The 19,974-nt window shown below is 52.2% G+C and overlaps 1 protein-coding gene and 1 pseudogene across 2 annotated transcripts; one reads left to right on the top strand and one right to left on the bottom strand.

Moving 5' to 3' along the window:
• Window positions 1-23: 23 nt before the first annotated feature.
• On the bottom strand, window positions 24-2,969 carry LOC122449372 (annotated as a pseudogene).
• A 2,728-nt stretch (window positions 2,970-5,697) lies between these two features.
• On the top strand, window positions 5,698-8,444 carry TIMM10 (translocase of inner mitochondrial membrane 10). Of its 2 annotated transcripts, none has more exons than XM_043481582.1 (3): window positions 5,698-5,789; window positions 6,286-6,402; window positions 8,015-8,444. In XM_043481582.1, the coding sequence occupies exons 2-3, from the start codon at window positions 6,332-6,334 to the stop codon at window positions 8,214-8,216; spliced, it is 273 nt and encodes a 90-aa protein (XP_043337517.1). In that variant the 5' UTR covers window positions 5,698-5,789; window positions 6,286-6,331; the 3' UTR covers window positions 8,217-8,444. The 2 variants fall into 2 exon arrangements, with proteins under 2 accessions (XP_043337517.1, XP_043337515.1); XM_043481580.1 differs by lacking the exon at window positions 5,698-5,789 and adding an exon at window positions 6,026-6,167.
• The last annotated feature ends 11,530 nt before the right edge of the window (window positions 8,445-19,974 follow it).

Raw genomic sequence — 19,974 nt, 5'->3', positions numbered from 1 at the left:
CGCCGACAGGTGGCACCTTCCAATCACTGCCGGGCCCTCCCGCCTGCCCGGGCCCGCGTCCGTCCTGTGCCCGTCTCCTTCCCCGCGTCCTCGCCTGGCCCGGCGGCCCTCACGGCGTCTGCGGGCCCCTGTGGAGCGTGGCCACCGGCTGGCCGGCCTCCCCGACTGAGCAGAGCCCAGGTCCTGCACCTTCCTGCCCTCCACGCGCCTTCCAACAGCCCCTTTACCCGTCCTCGGACTGAAGCAGCTGCAGGAGGCTGGGCGAGGGAGGGGGCGAGGGGACAGCTGCCGTGGGGACCTGTCTCGGGGGCCCCCGATGGATGCAGTGGGGGAGGGGTGGAGAGAAGGGAGATGGTCCAAGCTGACGGCTCACGAGTCCAGATGATACCAAACCGAGCTCTATTTTGAGCGAAGTGACCGGGACATAGTAGGCGTGGAACAAATTTTTGCACTGAATTGAGATTTTTGCTCCGAAAAACAGAACATCTTTCTTTACCTTCTCCGGGGATCCTGTGGTCTAAGAAGGGTACTGCTTTCGGAGAATGTGTGAGGGGGGCTGTGACAAAGCTGGGGACTCCCCCAACCCCCCCACCATCCCCACCACTTCAGCCACCCTGGCCTCCTTCCAATTCGTTCAATAAATTGATTCCTTTCCGTACTCAGGACTACCACTGTTCCGCTCCTGCTCTTTGCAAGACTTTCTGCTCTCAAATGTCATTTCCTCCTGGAGGCCTCCCATGACCTTGAGTTCCTCTCCATCATCTCCGCATATTTTATTTCCTTCTTGTACACTATTTGTTGAAATCCCAAATCACCTTATCCATTTCTTTGTCACTGGAGTTTCTCTCTAGGCTCTAAGCTCCACGAGGGCAGCAGCTTTGTTTCCTGTTCATGGTTATATGCCCGGGGCCCAGCAAATTGCCTGGGTCACATGGGGTGCTCGATACATAGATATTAAATCAGCAAACACTTTAGTTAGCTTAAATATGGAATGAAAACTTGGGGGCTTATGCCTGGCATGATCTGAAAGCCAGATCTGGGCACCAGTGGTTGAACAGTGCAATGCTGTTGACTGCCAGCCGTCCTTAGCGTGAAGATGTCTATAACTTTAAGGGCATGAAAATTGCATTGTGGAAAAAAGACTTCATCTGTTAGAGATACAGTTAGATGGAGAAAATACGGCTAAATGCTGACAATGGTCAAGTCCTAGTGGTGGGTGACTGGTATGTGGAAGTTCAGTACGCTGTGCTCGCCACTTTTCCGGACTTTTATTTATCTTTCATGCTTCTCCTTGCCTCTCTGTTCAGGTCTTTATTCCAAATCAGCTGCCCCCAAAAAGTTGGCGTTTATGGAATAAGCAAATGTAAGTGTGCGCAGCAGCCTACTTTCCCTCCGGGGCGGGCTTCTTTTCGGCTGCTGGTTCCTTGGTTCCCTGCAGCCTTTTTCCCCACCGCAGGCTCCTTGCCCGGAGCCCCCTTCTGATCTGACGTGGCTCCTGGTGCTGCCGCCGCCTCACCCAGGTGGATTTCGCGGCTCTCGGCCTGCCGAGCAGTGGTGCTCCGGCGCACGGTCCTTGCTGTGGGTTAAGCGTCAACAGGAGTCTCAGGTTTTCCAGTGGATTCTTCAGGACTCTGCGATGAATCTTCTTGCGTAGTGCTTGGAGTGCTCTTTGGATTTCTGGACTTTTCAAGGGTCTGCTGAGGCCTGTGTTGAGCATCTCAGGCATGGGGAGGCTGTAGTTACTCTTGAGGGAGGTTGCTTGACGCCAAGTGCCATACCGCTCACCTGACTTTCGGGGAGCGCTTTCAGTCCAAATGCAGAAACGTCCCGCACGACCGCCAGGAGCAAGTTTCAAAATTGTTCAGCTTGCTTATATTAAGCGGAATGATTCCAGGGATGTTTCTGAAGGCCTTGATGATACCATTGTCCGCATTATCCATGAGGCAGGGGCCCCTGCGCTGGATATGGCTTCTCATTTCACCTTGGCCAGCTCCCATTCCCCGAGCAGCGCAGACCTTTGTGATATCATTCCAGACCTTCTGTTTCTTCAGAAGCGAAACAGCCTCCTTGGTCTTCTTGTAGCCTTCAGCTTTATCTTCAGCCACCAAAGGGAGTGCAGGAACTCCTTCTACACGATGACCTTTAGGCATGACCAGCGCTGGTGGGGCCGAGGCAGCCGGCGCAGAACAGACGGAATACACCGCAGATGTATTTGCTCTGCGGTGCCAACGTTGCCAGGTCCTGGTTGGTGCAAACAGGCGGCCCCCAAGACCCATATTTCCAGAAGCACACTGGCCGGAACGGGGAGTCCCGCCACCTCAAACCCTGGGAATTCGAGCCACAGCTCTGCTGGTACCCCGAGGGTTTGATGAGCTGCTGAGCCACTGACAGCAGAGGGCTGTCTGTTGCTTTTGCGCAAGCTGGTGTGAACCAAGTTCACGATATCGGGTCTAATGGGAGCCTGGAACACAGCAGGCAAAGTGGCATTTTTTGCCAGATGACCCCCCCTTTTGGGAGTACACTGGTATCAGTGGATGAGCACACGCCGTCGTGGGGGGAGGAGAAGGCCACGCTCCTCTCAACCCGGCGGCTCCCGCAGGAAAAGTTTTCTGTACTTTTAAACTTTGCCCTAATAAATAGAAATCTAAAAAGAAAACAACACTTCATTGTTATTGAGCAACTGTCATGGATTAGGTGTGTTAAATATGTTATTTTTTTCTGTTTGCTTTGTACTGATTTTTAAAACTTCATTTTGAAATAACTCTAGGTTTATAGGAAGTTACATAAGCAGTACAGAAAGGGTACTGAAGGTTACATTTTACCCAAGATTTATCCACTGAGCGCTAAATCTTACATAACTATATGCAATATCACAACAAGGAAATTGGCCTTGATATGATGGCTTGTATGGTATTATGACAGCTTAGATTTGTGTAAAACCTCCACCCACAGTCAGGACAGGGAACCATTTCTCCCACACAAAGATCTGCCTCCTGTTATTCCCTCAGGCACACTTCCCTCCCTCTCCACACCAACTCTAACCCTAGGCAATCTCATTAATCCTTTCTCTCATCGCTATAATTTTGTCATTTTCAGAATGTGATTTAAATGGAATCATGCAGTTACACAATTATTCATAAAATCTAATAAAAAAAAAATCCCATCCAGGAAGCAGATTCTTCTCTAAGAACCCATCTCCTTTTCCATGTAATTTCTTAATATTCCATATATGTATAATGTTTTCAAAAGCAAAAACCAGGATAACGTATGTACAATAATATACATCACAGTGTTATCATAATAGCCCAAACTGGAAACAACCCACAAGTTCATCAACAGGAGCACAGACAAATGCACTACGGCTGACTTATATAATCACACACTAGACAGCAATAAAGAAAAGTGCACAAGAGAGACACATGATTGTATGGCCGAAATCTTACAGATGCTACATTGAGTTAGAGGTGAGGCACAAACAGAAAATAATGTGTAATTTCGCTTACATGAAGTTCAAGAGCAGGCAGAACTAACTGATGCTGATAGAAGTCAGGATAGAGGCTCACTGCAGGGGAGGGGATATGGACTGGGAAGGGACATGAGATCACATTTTAGGGTGCTGGAAGTATTTTCTATCTTAATCTGGGTAATGGTTATTAAAATGAATATCTGTTTAAAAATTAAGCTTAAGATTCTGCGTGTTACTTTACTGTCTGAATTTTATACCTCAATTTAAAAAATTTATTCATTGTTGGTTGCCCTGGGTCTTTGTTGCTGTATGCTGGCTTTCTCTAGTTGCAGAGAGGGTAGGATCCCGTTCATCGTGGTGCACGGCCTTCTCACTGCAACGGCTTCTCTGGTTTCAGAGCATCTGCTGTAGGTGTTCAGGCCCTGTAGTCGTGGCTCAGGGCTTATCTGCTCCAAGGGATGTGGAATCATCCCGGACCAGGAATTGAACCCATGCCATCTGCAGTCGCAGGCAGATTCTTATCCACTGTGCCTCCAGCGAAGTCCTATACCTCAGTTTTAAAGTATCAGAGCACGGGGATCGACAAAGCGTTTCAGTCCTTAGAGCAGTGCTGTAATGAGACCCAATGTTTAAAATCGTGACTTTCTCAGGGAAGTATACTGTGACCAACCATATAAAGTGTCTGAACCAACTTCTCCCATGGGTAATGTACCCTTGCATCTTTAAATTTTGTTTACTGGGACGTCCCTTGAAAAATCCAGGATTGAGGTGGATTTTTTTCTTGGGGTGGGGGGGGGGGGCAGGAGACAGGCACGCAGAGGAGAAACACATTTTCTTGTTCTCTGGTGGCTCAGACAATAAAGAGTCTGCCTGTAATGCAGGAGACCCGGATTCGATCCCGGAGTTGGTAAGATCCCCTGGAGAGGGGCTAGGCTACCCACTCCAGTATTCTTGTGTTTCCCTGGTGGATCAGATGGTAAAGAATTTGCTTGCAGTGTGGGAGACCTGGGTTTGATCCTAGGTTGGGAAGATCCCCTAAAGGAGGGCATGAAAATGCACCCCAGTATTCTTGCCTGGAGAACCCCCATGGACAGAGGAGCCTGGCGGGCTACAGTCCACGGGGTCGCCAAGAGTTGGACACGACTGAGCGACTAATACCCTTCACACTCACACACACTCACAAATACCCTTCTTCTTCACCCAAAAATGCTAGGTCAGCTCTGGCAGCAGCTGTAATGGCTGCCTAATCATGTTATGCAGAGATGGCCCGGGGCGTCTAACAGGAGTTGAATTAAACATACTGTGTACCTGGACTCCTCTTTGTGCAAGAAGGAACCTCGCACGTCTCTGCAACCCCAGAGACGATTCAGGGACCTCCGCACAGCTGTATTCACCCGAAAGCCCTCTTGAGCTCTGGTTCTCAAACCTGGCTGCACAGGGGAATCGCTGGGGAATTCTACAACGGACCTGTTAGGTAGGTAGAATAGGAAAAAGGAGCAAGGGAGGGAAAAGTCCGCGAAAATAGAACAAAGGGAAGTCTGAGGACCAGAGTGAGGACCTCAGGTAGAACAAACAGCACTCCTGGCTAGCCCAATTTACATGGGGCAGGCCCAGGGGGGAGGAAAAAACATAAAAAGAGGAGCCAAAGGGCCGGAGCTCTCCTCCTCTCTCCCCTCTTCGCGCCCTTTGGGTCGGCATTCCCTCACACAGCTGTAACACGGAGTTGTCCAAGGGTTTTAACCTCCGTCGCTTCAAATTATTGCTGTTACGAGGCAGAACCGAGGAAATTACACACTCCCACGATATACCGATGCTTGGGTCCTAGCCCCAGGGACTCCGATTTATTTGGTGCGACGTGGGCCCTGGACACTGGGGTGATTTTAGGCGGCCCAGGTGGGGTTACATGCATCTGAGAGCTGCAGTGTGAGGACGTCCTTCCTTCTCTGCACCAGACCTGCACTCCGACCTCAGCACCCCGGGGGGCGGAGGGTGAGGGTCACCGAGCTCGGTACCCCTGCCCGGTCTGACAAAACCGATAAACTCAAATCGCTCTGCCATCCCCGCTAGGGACGCGAACTCTACCTGGGCTGCGGGCGCTCTACGCCCCGCCGCAGCCTCTATGGTACCCTGCAGTCCTCTCTAGCACCTGGAGGACTCCCTCGCCTCCGGCCGGAGCCGGCCGCTCCCTCTCTATGGTGGCGGATTTCCCGGCGCCGCCCGCGGCGGGGTCTTCACTCCGGAAGCGTGGCCTGAGCGGAAGAGAGGCGGGACTTCCCGCTGGCCGCGCCCCACGTGCTTCCGTTCTGCCCCGGACGCGCGCGCGGTGAGTGTGTGGCGTGTGCACGACGCCGGGGGCCCCGGGGGCGCGGGGAGAGGCCCGGGCCGCGGGGAGAGGCTCCGAGCGCGCGGCTACCTCGACGACGGCGCCGCCGCTCCAGGGCCGTCGCCCCGGGCCCGGCCCCGCAGGGCCGCGTCGCATCAGATCCGCAGGGCCCCGCGCGTTCGTGCCGCCCGTTTGGGGCCCAGTTCCGGACGCCCCCCTCTTCTCCCGGAGAGACGCCACCTCGAGGGGCCGGGCGTCAAGGCGCCGGGACCCGCTCTGCAGGCCCGCCGTCGCCAGCTCTGTGACCTTGGGCGGGGCCGCGTTCCCCTTCGGAGCCTCGGTTCCCACGTCCGTCGCGGGGTGCCTGAGCTCCCCGAGGTTAGCGGCCCCTCCTGGTCGGATGCCCCTTGCGATTCTTCCACGTCCTGCAGCCCCTGCGACGGGAAAGCGACTGGGAGGGCTGGCTGCTGACCGTGATGTCCCCCTCGTCCCCCAGGAACTAGGAGGCCGGCAGGAGATCTCTTCCAGGGCGCACGGCTGAGATGGACCCACTCAGGGCCCAGCAGCTGGCCGCGGAGCTGGAGGTAGAGATGATGGCCGACATGTACAACAGGTAAGGCCGATCCTGCCGCTCCCTTGTCTTAGAGAATGCTCCCGGGTCATCCTTTCCAAGGGCAGAGATGGGCGACTTCCGAAAAATCTTCGTCTCAATCTAGATAATAAGATAAACTGAGGTCCATACTTACCTTCCCAGCACCCACCCCCACCCCCACGCATGCATGCCCAGTGGCTCAGTCGTGTGTGACTCTTTCCCGCCCCTTGGACTGTAGCCAGCCAGGCTCCTCTGTCCATGGGATTTCCCAGGCAAGAAGACTGGAGGGGGTTGCCGTTTCCTTCTCCACCCACCCCCATGGTTAAGGGCCAATGCAGACGCAGTGTGGACTCACTAGAAGGACTTGGACATTGGGATTGGGATGGAATTGATGATGGAGGAGCCGAGCAGAAAGAGAAAGTCCAGCCCTGGCTCTGGTTGGGTTCTGGGAACAGTAGAGCAGTTAGTTGCCTTTTGACAGATCGCAAGTAACCCATTTAGCAGTCAGCGTTTCTGAAGTGGTTCCTCCATCTCAGTCACGTGTGGAGCACTTTATAGGCATAGTTTTTTAATACTCTCCACTGAGTTCCCTTGTCTCATTTTTAAGGTGAGGACATTGAGGCTTCTAGAGGTTCGGTAGCTTTCTCAGGGTCCACAGCTTGTCAGTAGCAACCTCAGGACCAGGACTTCGGTCTGACTCCTAACGAGTGCCCATAACGACCTGGCAGTTTGGGAGCAAATCACAGCCACACCAGCCACCACGACAGTGGCCTTGGGCAAGTTACTTGGACTTGTAGACTGGTGGTTATCGCAGCTATAAAGTGGAGTTCATAATAGAACCTTCCTCATAGAGACATTATAAATATTAAATGTTAAAATAGAAGATAGACTTATCAAGCCCAACACAAGTAGGCAGTCAACAGTATTTGCTATTTTTATTGGCTAAAACTCTGGTATCCTCTCTTGATTAGTTGGGTTTATCTTGGAGGCTATACATGAGAATAATTTATTAAAGTAAGCTGTGAAGTCAGGCTTCATGCGTGCATGTAAGCTGCTTTGGTCATGTCCAACTCTGCGACCCCCATGGAGTACTGTAGCCCGCCAGGCTCCTCTGTCTGTGGGATTCTCTGGGCAAGAACACTGGAGTGGGTTACCATGCCCTCTTCCAGGTGATGTTCCCCACCCAGGGATCGGACCCACGTCTCCTGCATTGGCAGGTGGGTTCTTTACCACTAGGGCCACCCAGGAGGCCCCCAGTCAGCTCCCGGGGTTCATAGCCCAGCCTTAGGTGATCCCAAGGCTGGCTGTGCCTCCACTTCCTTCTCTGTAAAAGGGGGTGACGATCGTGCTCACTGCACGGAGTTATCCTAAGGACTGCACGACAGAGTCCATGTCATGCACTTAGCCTGATGCCTGGAACACAGCCAACACTCAACTGATGGTTCCTGTCTGATGAGTCAAAAACATGGGGTAAACGTGGGCTCAGACAAGGCCCTCCCAAGACGGTGGGGGTGCAGATTGGGGGTTTACACCGCCTTCTTGGTGGGTGAGAACAGGGCCGCAGGGCAGGAGTGGTCACGAGTTCCTGGTTTGCCACAGCAGGCTGCTGATACGACCTTGCCCTTCCTTCTAGAATGACCAGCGCCTGCCACCGGAAGTGCGTGCCTCCCCACTACAAGGAAGCAGAGCTGTCCAAGGGCGAGTCCGTGTGCCTGGACCGGTGTGTCTCCAAGTACCTGGACATCCATGAGCGGATGGGCAAGAAGCTAACAGAGCTGTCTATGCAGGATGAGGAGCTGATGAAGAGGGTACAGCAGAGTGCTGGGCCTGTGTGAGGCGCCGAACAGTACGCCCTAAGGAGCACCCTATCCCTTCCCACTTGTCTAATAAAAGTGCCCCCGTTGGGTGTCATCTGTGAAGACTGCAAGGCCTGGGCTCCTTCCGGAGAGTCTCCAGGAGCAGAAGGAGTTTCCCAGGCGCAGAAGGGTGTCTGTCACCCTGGGCTGTGACTGTGTGTGTGAGTGTATATGTATATATTATATATTAAAACAAATTTATTGACACCCGCAGTGTGCAAAGCAGTGTGCCTGGCACTTGGGAGTGAGGGCGGCAGACACAGCCTCTACCAGCAGAGGGAGTCTGATGTGTTTAAAAGCAGAGACCGTCCCGTGGCTCAGGTGGGCAGTCCCTGGCAGCCGCTCGCTGTGGGATCCTGACTGTCGCTTCACTGTGCTTGGCTTCCTCATCTGTAACGTGGGGGGACAGTCATAGGGCTGGGCTGAAGGTTAAGAGAGTTAACGTGAATAAACCACTTACAATAATGATGGCCAGAGAAGGTTCCCAAGACACTTAGGTTTTCTTAACAAGCATATGCTTTGTCTGGTTTGGACGCGCTGGGTTGTCGTTGCTGGGTGCGGGCCTTCTCTGGTTGTGGCGTGCGGGGTTCTCCTTGCAGAGCACAGGCTGTAGGTGCGGGGGCGTCAGCAGTTGCAGCTCATGGTCCCAGTTGCTCCGCAGCAGGGGGAATCTTCCCGGACCAGGGATCAAACCCGTGTCTCCTGCATTCGCAGGTGCCAGCTTTTTATGTTTTAACAGCTTAAGTGCAGGCCGGTGTTTTCCCAAACGATGGAATAGGAATGATTTTAGAGGAGCGGGTGGAAAGTCGATGCAACTTAAGTAGCCACAACGTCTTGGTTCCAAACGTCCATAGTGGAACACGCGAAGGGACCCAGCGTCACGCACTGTGTGATCCAGGGAAGGGCCTGAGTGATAACTGCCATTAGCCATTCGGGGTTCACCTGAGTCCACACGGGACCAAACTCACCGTTCGCGGGATCTGCAGTCTAATCCACCCAGCAGGCTAGAGGCCCTTTTAGGAAATGGGGGCTGCGAGAGGTGGTGGTTTCTGGGTCACAGGAGAGGAGCAGTAGCCTGGAGGCCAGGATGGGCTGCTGCACGTGCTGCCTCGCAGAGGAGAGGCCGCAGCGACTCCTAGGCTGAGGGTGCCCTTGGAGAACTGCAGCTCTCGGGTAGGGCGCTCGCTGCACAGGGACCTTCGGTGACCCCAAAGCCGCCGGAGTAGCAGAGGCTTCATGGCAGAGGGCGGCGTCTGGCACGGAACCTCACCGGGCCGCTGGGCGCACAGGACAAGTAGAGGCAGCCGTGTCAGGCTCGCAGAGGACAGGTTCGGGGAGTTCCCTGGCCGCCCAGCGGTCGGGTCTTGTCACTTTCACTGCCACGGGCCCAGGTTCATTTCCTGGCCGGTAACTAGTATCCCACAAATTGCACAGTGCATCCGGGAGAAAAACAGCCCAGGTTCGAGTCAGAGCCCCTGGGGCGGCATCTGGCCGCTCTGTGCCTCAGCTGTGTGTGCTCAGTCGTGTCCGACTCTTGGTGACCCCGTGGACTGCAGCCCACCGGGCTCCTCAGTCCTTGGGTTCTCCAGGCAAGGAGACTGCAGTGGGTTGCCGTGCCCTTTTACAAGGGATCATCCCGACTCAGGGGTCGAACCTCCGTCTCTTCCATCTCCTGCACTGGCAGGCAGATTCCTTACCGCCAGCACCAGCTCAGTTACCTTGTCTATCAAGTGATAAAACCAGTTCATCGAGTCGTTGTGAAGATTAAATGTGTTAATAATAACTAAGGCACTTGGGAAAGTGCCTCCCTTTCCCATGTTAAATACTCATAATGTTACCTTTTTTTTTTTAATTGCTAACTTGGATGTAAGGAGACATGAGATCCACTCCCAGAAAAACTAAAAATCATTGCTCATCACCGTCGGGGTGGGCGGAGCCCGCGTCCGGGTGCTGCAGTGCCGGTGTGGGCCAGCAGGTGGCGCCGTCCGCCCGCTGCGGCCGGTTCGCGGGCGTTCCTCGGGTCCTCAGGGGGGGTTGTGCTAGGAAGGGTCAGTGGTGGGGAAAATAGACTGTGCCTGCCCGCAGGTTTAGCAGGAAGTGTCAGGAGTTTCCAGGGTGCATCGCTGAAACGTATACTAGAAGCAGGGGTGGTCGGGGTGGAGAGAAGCGTGCTTGCAGGAAAGCTCACGGTGGAGTGTGGAGTGGGATGGGAGGTGGGAGGTGAAGAGGCTGTCCGGGCGGGCGGGCGCAGCTCCAAAGAACCTGAAGCGCTGTGTTAAAAGGCTGGGTGGTCTCCGAAGGGCATCCGCAAACTGGAAGGAGGTGAACCCTGGCGGTGAAAATGACAGATCTGCGTTTTAAAGGCTCCCTCTAGCTGCCAGCCGGGTGGGTCGCGGTAGATGGATGACATGGATTCGGGGGAGACGTGCCAAGGATCCAGTGAGGAAATGGGTGTGTGTGCGTGTGTGCCTGTGTGTCTGTGTGTGTGGATTCGAGTGCAAGTACCAGCTGAGGGCTTCCCTGGGGATCCAGAGGTTCAGAGTCCATCTTGCAAAGCAGAGGACGCGAGTCCGATCCCTGGTCCAGGAAGATCCCACATGCCGCGGGCAACTAGGGCCCGTGCGCTGCAAGCAGAGAGGGGCCCCTGCTGGCCGCAGCGGGAGAAAGCCCGCACGGGGCGACCAAGAGCTAGCGCGGCTGAGAACAAGAAATTAAAAAAAACAAAACCTATTGTTGCCACACTGTGCTAGTGAGTATATCATTGCACTAAGATCCAACCACAGCTCTGAGGCAGGTATGATGGTTCTCACAGACGAAGAAGCTGAGGCTCCAAAGAGTAACTTCCTGAGGGTCCTAGAACAAGCAAGTGGCAGGATTGCAGCTAATTCAGACCCCAGAGCCCACTTTTACCCACTCCTCTCGGGTGAGGGGAAGGTGGGCCTGCGGAGTCTGCCTTAGTGAAGAATACGTCTGCAAAGTTACATTTCATTCAACAATGTCTCCTGTTGCCTTGCCACGTGAGGAGAACTATAGAAAGTGTACAAAGTGAATTAGCTAGGTTGCTGCCTTCAGTGGTGTTGGAGAAGACTCTTGAGAGTCCCTTGGACTGCAAGGAGATCCAACCAGTCCATCCTAAAGGAGATTGGTCCTGGGTGTTCATTGGAAGGACTGATGTTGAAGCTGAAACTCCAATACTTTGGCCACCTGATGCACAGAGCTGACTCATTCGAAAAGACCCTGATGCTGGGAAAGATTGAGGGCAGGAGGCGAAGGGGACGACAGAGGATGAGATGGTTGGATGGCACCACTGACTCAATGGACATGGGTTTGGGTGGACTCCGGGACTTGGTGATGGACAGGGAGGCCTGGGGTGCTGAGGTTCATGGGGTCGCAAAGAGTCGGACACGACTGAGCGACTGAACTGAACTGCCTTCAGTGAGGGCTTCCCAGGTGACGCTAGAGGTAAGGAATCCCAGTAAGAGATGCGGGTTCAATCCCTGGATTGAGAAGATCCCCTGGAGGAGGGAATGGCAACCCTCTTCAGTATTCCTGCCTGGAGAGTCCCACGGACAGAGGAGCCTGGCGGACTACAGTCCATGGGGTCGCAGAGGGTCAGACACGACTGAGCGAGTTGGCACGCACGCTAGCTTCAGTGAACAGCATGGGGGGGGGGGGCGGGAGGACAGGTGTGGAGAGGTGATCAGACCTGTGGAGGGTGGTGGACTAGGCGAGGCCCTCCTTCTCTGCTGAAGAGAAGGGTCAAAAACTCAATCCTGTGTGCGGTCACTAGACTGTCAGTTTTACAAATCACGAATGTCTCATGAAAAACCAGGACTTTGGCTTCTTTTGAAAAGTTAGATCTGACATGTTAGCCTCCATTCCTGCTTGGCGAGGTCTGCTGGAGGATGGGGCAGAGGCTCCGCTGTCCAGCGAACATTCCATCGCCCGTTTCCTCCCCCACTCCTCAGCTGCTTGCCCCAAAGGCCTTTGGGCTGCTCCATACGCTCCCTGGGTTTTCAGCCGAGTGGACGCTGAAGGAGAAAACGTGTCGTCCTGTCCGGGAGCAGGCAGTCTCCAAGGTGGCTCCTCACCACCCGCTCTGCTCAGGCCTGTTCATCCCCAGGACGACCTCCTTCCCTTGTGCACCTGAGCTTGAGGGAGGCTTTTGGTTGTTGGATTTTTTTTTTCCTTTTTTAAACTTTTAATTTTGCATTGGAGTATAACTAATTAATGGGCGTCCCTGGTAGCTTGGGGGTAAAGAATTGGCCTGCCGACGCAGGAGATGTGCGTTTGACTCCTGGATTGGGAAGATCGCCTGGAGAAGGACATGGCAACCCACTCCAGTCTTCTTGCCCCAGAAATCTCGTGGACAGAGGAGCCTGGCGGGCTATGTACAATCCATGGGGTCGCAAAAGCACCAGATGCGACTTAGCACCTAAACAACAACACAGCTGGTTAACAACGTGGGGATGGTCTCAGGTGAACAGCGAAGGGGCTTAGCCGTACACAGACGTGAGTCCACTCTCCCCTAAATGCCCCTCCCATCCAGGCCCCATCACACGGGCGGAGTTCCATGTGCTCCACAGTAGGTCCTTGTCAGTTATCCATTTTAAATACAGCAGTGTTCACTCCTCCTAGTAGAGGCTTGCATCTAACGAACAGAACACAGTAAAGGTGATGAAAACTGTGTCCAAGGTTCGGGGACAAAAGATCGTCATGGCCGTCCTTGTAGTGCTCCTCTCGCTCCCCGCCCTCCCCTCTGTCCTCCCCCTCTCCTTGTGCTTGCAAACGCTCAGGAGGCAAGCTTCCATGTTGTTAGCTGCCCTAGGAAGAGACCCGCATGGTGGGGAACTCAGGGCGGCCTGCAGCCTCCTTCAGCACGGAACTGAATCCTGCCAGCGCCCGCCTGAGTGAGCTGGGACGCAGATCCTTCCCCAGTCGGGCTGTCAGATGACTGCAGCCCCACGAGAGCCCCTGAAGCAGAGGACGGAATGAGCCTGCACACTGACTCCCAGCCGAGAGAAGCTGAGATGATAAAGGTTGCTTTAAACCATTATTTTCTGGGGTCATTCGTTACACAGCAAGCGTTAACAACCACTACACAGATAGTTCTCACAACCATTACGACTGTCAGAGAATATGCTTGGTCATTCTCCACCCACACCTGGAAGGACTGAGGCACAATATTCCAGGCATTTGCAGCACACCATTGAACAGGACAGATAAAGATCCTTGCCAGCTTGGAATTTACATTCTAGGGCAATGGTTTTACATAGGCGTCATGCTATTTTGAAGGAAAGAAGGTTCTTAACCTTTCAGCTCTTGGACCACTGTGAAACTCCCAACAAAAGCCACAGACTGGTTCTTTGGAAAATTGTACGCGCACATAGAGTTTTGTATGCAATTTCAGGAAGTTTCATAAAAATTCTTGTGGGCTGACCTGAGGGAAATCTTGTGACAAGCATCAGTTTGAATGCTGGGACCTAGTTCCCTGACCAGGGATTGAACCCTGGGCCCCCTGCATTGGAAGCGTGGAGTCTTAGCCATTGGACCGTTGTCAGGGCAGTTCCATAAAATGTATCCCTCTTATAATTGTGATAAGTGCTATGTAAAGGGATGAGCCTCCCCCCCAGGTCCGAGTGCTCAGAGAAGATGGTCACCCTGAAAGCGATACGGGTGAGAGACACCTGAAGGTTGGGTAGGAATTTGCCGGGGGCGGGGGGTGGGGGTGTGGGGTGGCTTCTGCGTTAAGTAGCAGGTTACTGTTAGTGGTGGGGGCAGTGGGCGCTGGTCCCTGTCTGCCGGCCCACACAGTCCATCAGGGGAGACGCACATCGTGATGAGACGTATCAAAGGGCAGCTCAGATGTCGCATGAGTCATATAGCAGAGGGACTTATTGTTGGAGTCAAAGCGCCTTCCTGTAGGAACTGACGGTTAAGTCAAAATCTGGAGGATCAGGAGATAGACCAGGACGGAAGAATGTTCCAGGCCCAGGGGGGAACACGGGGTGTTGATGGATGAGGACAGGGGGGAAAGATGCCCAAGGGGGGAGGGGGCGGCAGCAGGGCCCAGATGGACCAGGAGGCACTGCTGGGAGCCTGGACGCTTGCTCCACGGACACGAGAAACCTCCGAGGGGAGTGGCCTGTTCCCCCGGGGAGGTGGACTTGGATGTATGAGTGGAATCCGGAAGGTCAGGGTGGAAAGGCTGCAGGAGTCCACGTTGGATCTGCTGAGCCCCAGGCTTGCGGGACAGCGGTGGGTGGAGAAGAGATCTCTTTCTCTCTCTCTTTTAAATTGTTTGCCCATGTCACTCACCACCAGGGATGGAACCCATGCCCCTGCAGTGGAAGAGCAGGGTCTTAGCCTCTGGGCCACCAGGAAGTCAAGCATCAAAGGTGGGAACCACAGGCCCACCGGTGGACGGCGGGACTGGGCGCGGAGACCGGATAACTCCGGTCTGGGCTTAAAAGACTGCGTGCCAGGGGGCGCTTTTACAGATCCGGGCAGCAAGGGCGGAAGAGGGAGGGAGGTGGGGGAGGGTCCTTCTCCGTCATCACTGAGCACTCGTCTTCTTAGAGGATCCCGCACCACGGGCCTGTCTTTACTTTTCCAGCTGTGGCTTCTCGCCACAGCCCACCTCCTCCTACCTGCGCCTGTGGCCGGGCTCACCGTCCGCTCCCGCGATGGTTCGGCGTCCTCCTCTGCACCGTGTCCTCCTCTTGCTGTGGTTCAGTCACTCAGTCGTGTCCGACTCTTTGCGACCCCATGGACTGTAGCCTGCCCCAGGCTCCTCTGTCCTTGGGATGCTCCAGGCAAGAGTACTAGAGTGGGTTGCCATTTCCTTCTCCAGGGGATCTTTCGGACCCAGGGATCAAACCTGCATCTCCTGAGCCGCCTGGGAGGCCCGTCTTCCTTTCCAGCGTTGATAAATTAAAGAGGGGAAGTCTTTTATCTTCCGATCTCCGCACGGCGGCCTCTTTGGGGACTCCGTCCTGCCCTCTAGTCTAGATCACAGCCCCTCCCGGGTGATTCACAGCAGCACAGAATCTCTGTCCCCCAAGGTACTTCCTTCAGATGCAATTACACTTGCTGTGTGATAATTTGATTCATCGTGGCCTCTCCTCCACTGGACTTCATGTTCTCTGAAGATAGACGGTGTCTTATTCATCCTCCAATTCCCTAGTGCCTGATGCTTGTGAAAGTATTTAAAAAAATTTTTTTAAACTGAGACATCATTCACAGGATGAGAAAATCCACTCTTTTGAAGTGTTCAATTCAGTGAATGTTAGTACCTTCACAAAGTTGTACAATCATCACCACTGTTTAATTCCACATTTTCTACACCCCCTCCCCCCCGCAGAAGAAACCCCACACTCATTAGCAATCACTTCCCATTTCTCCCTCCCCTGTTGTTAGCTTTAATCGTTGTTGGTTTTTGACGGCTAAGCTTCAGTCTCAATGTATCTGCCTGTTTTCGGCATTTCGTATGCACGCAGTCCTATGATATGTGATGTTTTGCATTTGCCTTCTTTCCTTCAGCATGATGTTTTCAAGTTTCATCCATGTTGTAGCATATATCAGCACATTTTTATGACCAAATAATAATACATTGAATATTACTTATGCATTTTTCATTTTATTTTAGTTTTGGTCACCATGCAGGGCTTGTGGGATCTTAGTTCCCCAACCAAGGATCAAACCCAGGCCCTCAGCAAGGCGTTTCCTAACCACTGACCCCCTGGGATTCCCGCGACACATTTTTTTTTGTCCATTTATTCCTGGACAACTGAGTAGTTTGCACTTTTTTTTGACTTTTATGGATAACAGGGCTATGAACGTTTGTGTCTAAGTTTTTGTGTCCACATAATGGTTTTGGGCTCCAAAAATCACTGCGGATGGTGACTGCAGCCATGAAATTAAAAGACGCTTACTCCTTGGAAGGAAAGTTATGACCAACCTAGACAGCATATTAAAAAGCAGAGACATCACATTGTCAACAAAGGTCCATCTAGTCAAGGCTATGGTTTTTCCAGTGGTCATGTATGGATGTGAGAGCTGGACTATAAAGAAAGCTGAGCTCCGAAGAATTGATGCTTTTGAACTGTGGTGTTGGAGAAGACTCTTGAGAGTCCCTTGGACTGCAAGGAGATCCAAACTGTCCATCCTAAAGGAAATCAGTCCTGGGTGTTCATTGGAAGGACTGATGTTGAAGCTGAAACTCCAATACTTTGGTCACCTGATGCGAAGAACTGACTCATTGGAAAAGACCCTGATGCTGGGAAAGATTGAGGGCAGGAGGAGAAGGGGATGACAGAGGATGAGATGGCTGGATGGCATCACTGACTCAATGGACACAGGTTTGGGTGGACTCCAGGAGTTGGTGATGGACAAGAAAGGCCTGGGGTGCTGTGGTTCATGGGGTCGCAAAGAGTCGGACGCGGCTGAGTGACTGAACTGAACTGAACTGAATGTTCTCAGTTCTCTGCAGTATACAGCTAGGAGAGGAACTGCTGGGTTTCAGCGCTGACTCTGGAACTATCTGAGGCTCGGCCAAACCATTTTTCCCAAAGTCACTGCAGCATTTTATTTACATTCTTCATGCAAAGGTTTACTGTGACTATTTGTGGGGCTGAATTAATCTTCTCTCTGCTGTGGGCTGGATACTGTTATCTCCAGCACACGACAGCCTGCAAGAGGGAGGCTCAGCACGGCGAGTGCCTCGGGCAAACCCGCCACGTGACCGGCTGCAGGGTGAGAAGGGGACCCGACTGTGACCCGGGAACCACTCCTGACACCCCAGCGGGAGGGGAGCGAGCCAGCAGCTCACAGGACGGGCAACCCAACAGCCCTGTTGTCCTCATGCTCTGGAACAGAGTCTAGAGAGGGGTTACTATGGGGCGGGAGGAGGGGCCAGTGAATCCTATGATTCTGATACGGGAGTGGGTCTCTGGTCTCTTCTCTGAGACTCTCCCAGGGGGCCCCCGTGGTTAAGGCTTCCCCTGCAGGAGGCGGGGGTTAATTCCTGGTCTGGGAACTAGGACCCTACATGCCATTCCCGTGTGCTCCCTACCCCCCCACCCCCGCAAAGTCTCTCTCTTTTCAAAATGTAGTTATTGATTTGCGGCTACACTGGGTCTCCACTGCTGTGAGCGGGTCTTCTCTGGCTGAGGCGAGCAGCAGCTACTCCCTGGTTGTTTTAGGGCTTCTCATCGCAGTGGGTCCTCTTGTCTCAGAGCAGCTGCCTTGGGCACGCGGGCTTCAGCAGCTGTGGCCCAGGGGCCTGATTCCTCCTTGGCGAGTGGGATCTTCCCGGACCAGGGATCGAACCTGTGTTTGCTGCATGGGCAGGTAGGCTCTCGACCCCTGGACCACCAGAGAAGTCCTGTTTTTTTAAAAATTATTATCTGAACCATTACAGTGGCTTCTTAACTGCTCTCAAGTCCCTTTCCTTTCCATTCCTTAAACACACAAACCCAACCATATCTGTCTCCTTCCTTAAAAACAAACTAAACCAAAAGAAAACAAAAGTTGGGAGTTCCCATCGCCTATCTCACAAAGTAAGACTTCTCACAAGAGAAGACTCTACACATGGACATCACCGGATGGTCAACACCGAAATCAGATTAATTATATTCTTTGCAGCCAAAGACGGAGAAGCTCTATACAGCCAGCAAAAACAAGACTGGGAGTTGACTGTGGTTCAGATCATGAAGTCCTTATTGCCAGCTTCAGACTTAAATTGAAGAAAGTAGGGAAAACCACTAGACCATTCAGGTATGATATAAATCAAATCCCTTACGATTATACAGTGGAAGTGACAAATAGATTCAACGGACTAGATCTGATAGACAGAGTGCCTGAATAACTATGGACGGAGGTTCATGACATTGTACAGGAGTCAGGAATCAAGACCATCTCCATGGAAAAGAAATGCAAAAAAAGGAAAATGGCTGTCTGAGGAGGCCTTACAAACAGCTGTGAAAAGAGGAGAAGTGAAAGGCAAAGGAGAAAAGGAAAGATATTCCCATTTGACTGCAGAGTTCCAAAGAATAGCAAGGAGAGATAAGAAAGCCTTCCTCAGCGATCAATACAAAGAAATAGAGGAAAACAACAGAATGGGAAAGACTAGAGATCTCTTCAAGAAAATTAGAGATACCAAGGGAACTTTTCATGCAAAGATGGGCTCAATAAAGAACAGAAATGGTATGGACCTAACAGAAGCAGATGCAGGTCAGGAAGTAACAGTTAGAACTGGACATGGAACAACAGACTGGTTCCAAATAGGAAAAGGAGTACGTCAAGGCTGTATATTGTCACCCTGCTTATTTAACTTATATGCAGAGTACATCATGAGAAATGCTGGGCTGGATGAAGCACAAGCTGGAATTAAGATTGCCGGGAGAAATATCAATAACCTCAGATATGCAGATGACACCACCCTTATGGCAGAAAGTGAAGAGGAACGAAAAAGCCTCTTGATGAAAGAGGAGAGAAAAAAAGTTGGCTTAAAGCTCAACATTCAGAAAACTAAGATCATGGCATCTGGTCCCATCACCTCATGGGAAATAGATGGGGAGACAGTGGAAACAGTGTCAGACTTTATTTTTTGGGGCTCCAAAATCACTGCAAATGGTGATTGCAGCCATGAAATTAAAAGACGCTTACTCCTTGGAAGGAAAGTTATGATCAACCTAGACAGCATGTTAAAAAGCAGAGACATTACTTTGCCAACAAAGGTCTGTCTGGTCAAGGCTATGGTTTTTCCAGTGGTCATGTATGGATGTGAGAGTTGGACTGTGAAGAGAGCTGAGCTCCGAAAAATTGATGCTTGTGAACTGTGGTGTTAGAGAAGACTCTTGACTCTTGGACTGCAAGGAGATCCAACCACTCCATCCTAAAGGAGATCAGTCCTGGGTGTTCATTGGAAGGATTGATGTTGAAGCTGAAACTTCAGTACTGTGGCCACCTCATGCGAAGAGTTGACTCATTGGAAAAGACCCTGATGCTGGGAAAGATTGAAGGCAGGAGGAGAAGGGGACGACAGAGGATGAGATGGCTGGATGGCATCACCAACTCGATGGGCATGAGTTTGAGTAAACTCCGGGAGTTTGTGATGAACAGGGAGGCCTGGCGTGCTGTGATTCATGGGGTCGCAAAGAGTCAGACAGGACTGAGTGACTGAACTGAACTGAACTGAACTGAACAGAAGCAGAAGATATTAAGAAGAGGTGGCAAGAATAAACAGAAAAACTGTACAAAAGAGATCTTCACGACCCAGATAATCACAATGGTGTGATCACTCACCTAGAGCCAGACATCCTGAATGTGAAGTCAAGTGGGCCTTAGGAAGCATCACTATGAACAAAGCTAGTGGAGGCGATGGAATTCCATTTGAGCTATGTCAAATCCTAAAAGATGATGCTGTGAAAGTGTTGCACTCAATATGCCAGCAAATTTGGAAAACTCAGCAGTGGCCACAGGACTGGAAAAGGTCGGTTTTCATTCCAATCCCAAAGAAAGGCAATGCCAAAGAATGCTCAAACTACTGCACAATTGCACTTATCTCACACGCTAGCAAAGTAATGCTCAAAATTCTCCAAGCCAGGCTTCAGCAGTACATGAAGCATGAATTTCCAGATGTTCAAGCTGGATTTAGAAAAGGCAGAGGAACCAGAGATCACATTGCCAATATCCACTGGATCATCAAAAAAGCAAGAGAGTTCCAGAAAACCAT

The sequence above is a fragment of the Cervus canadensis genome, chromosome 11 (assembly GCF_019320065.1).
Source record: "Cervus canadensis isolate Bull #8, Minnesota chromosome 11, ASM1932006v1, whole genome shotgun sequence".
In the NCBI taxonomy this organism is placed as follows: domain Eukaryota; kingdom Metazoa; phylum Chordata; class Mammalia; order Artiodactyla; family Cervidae; genus Cervus; species Cervus canadensis.
The sequence above is the reverse complement of the archived record's forward strand: the minus strand, read 5'-3'. Positions and strand labels throughout refer to the sequence as shown.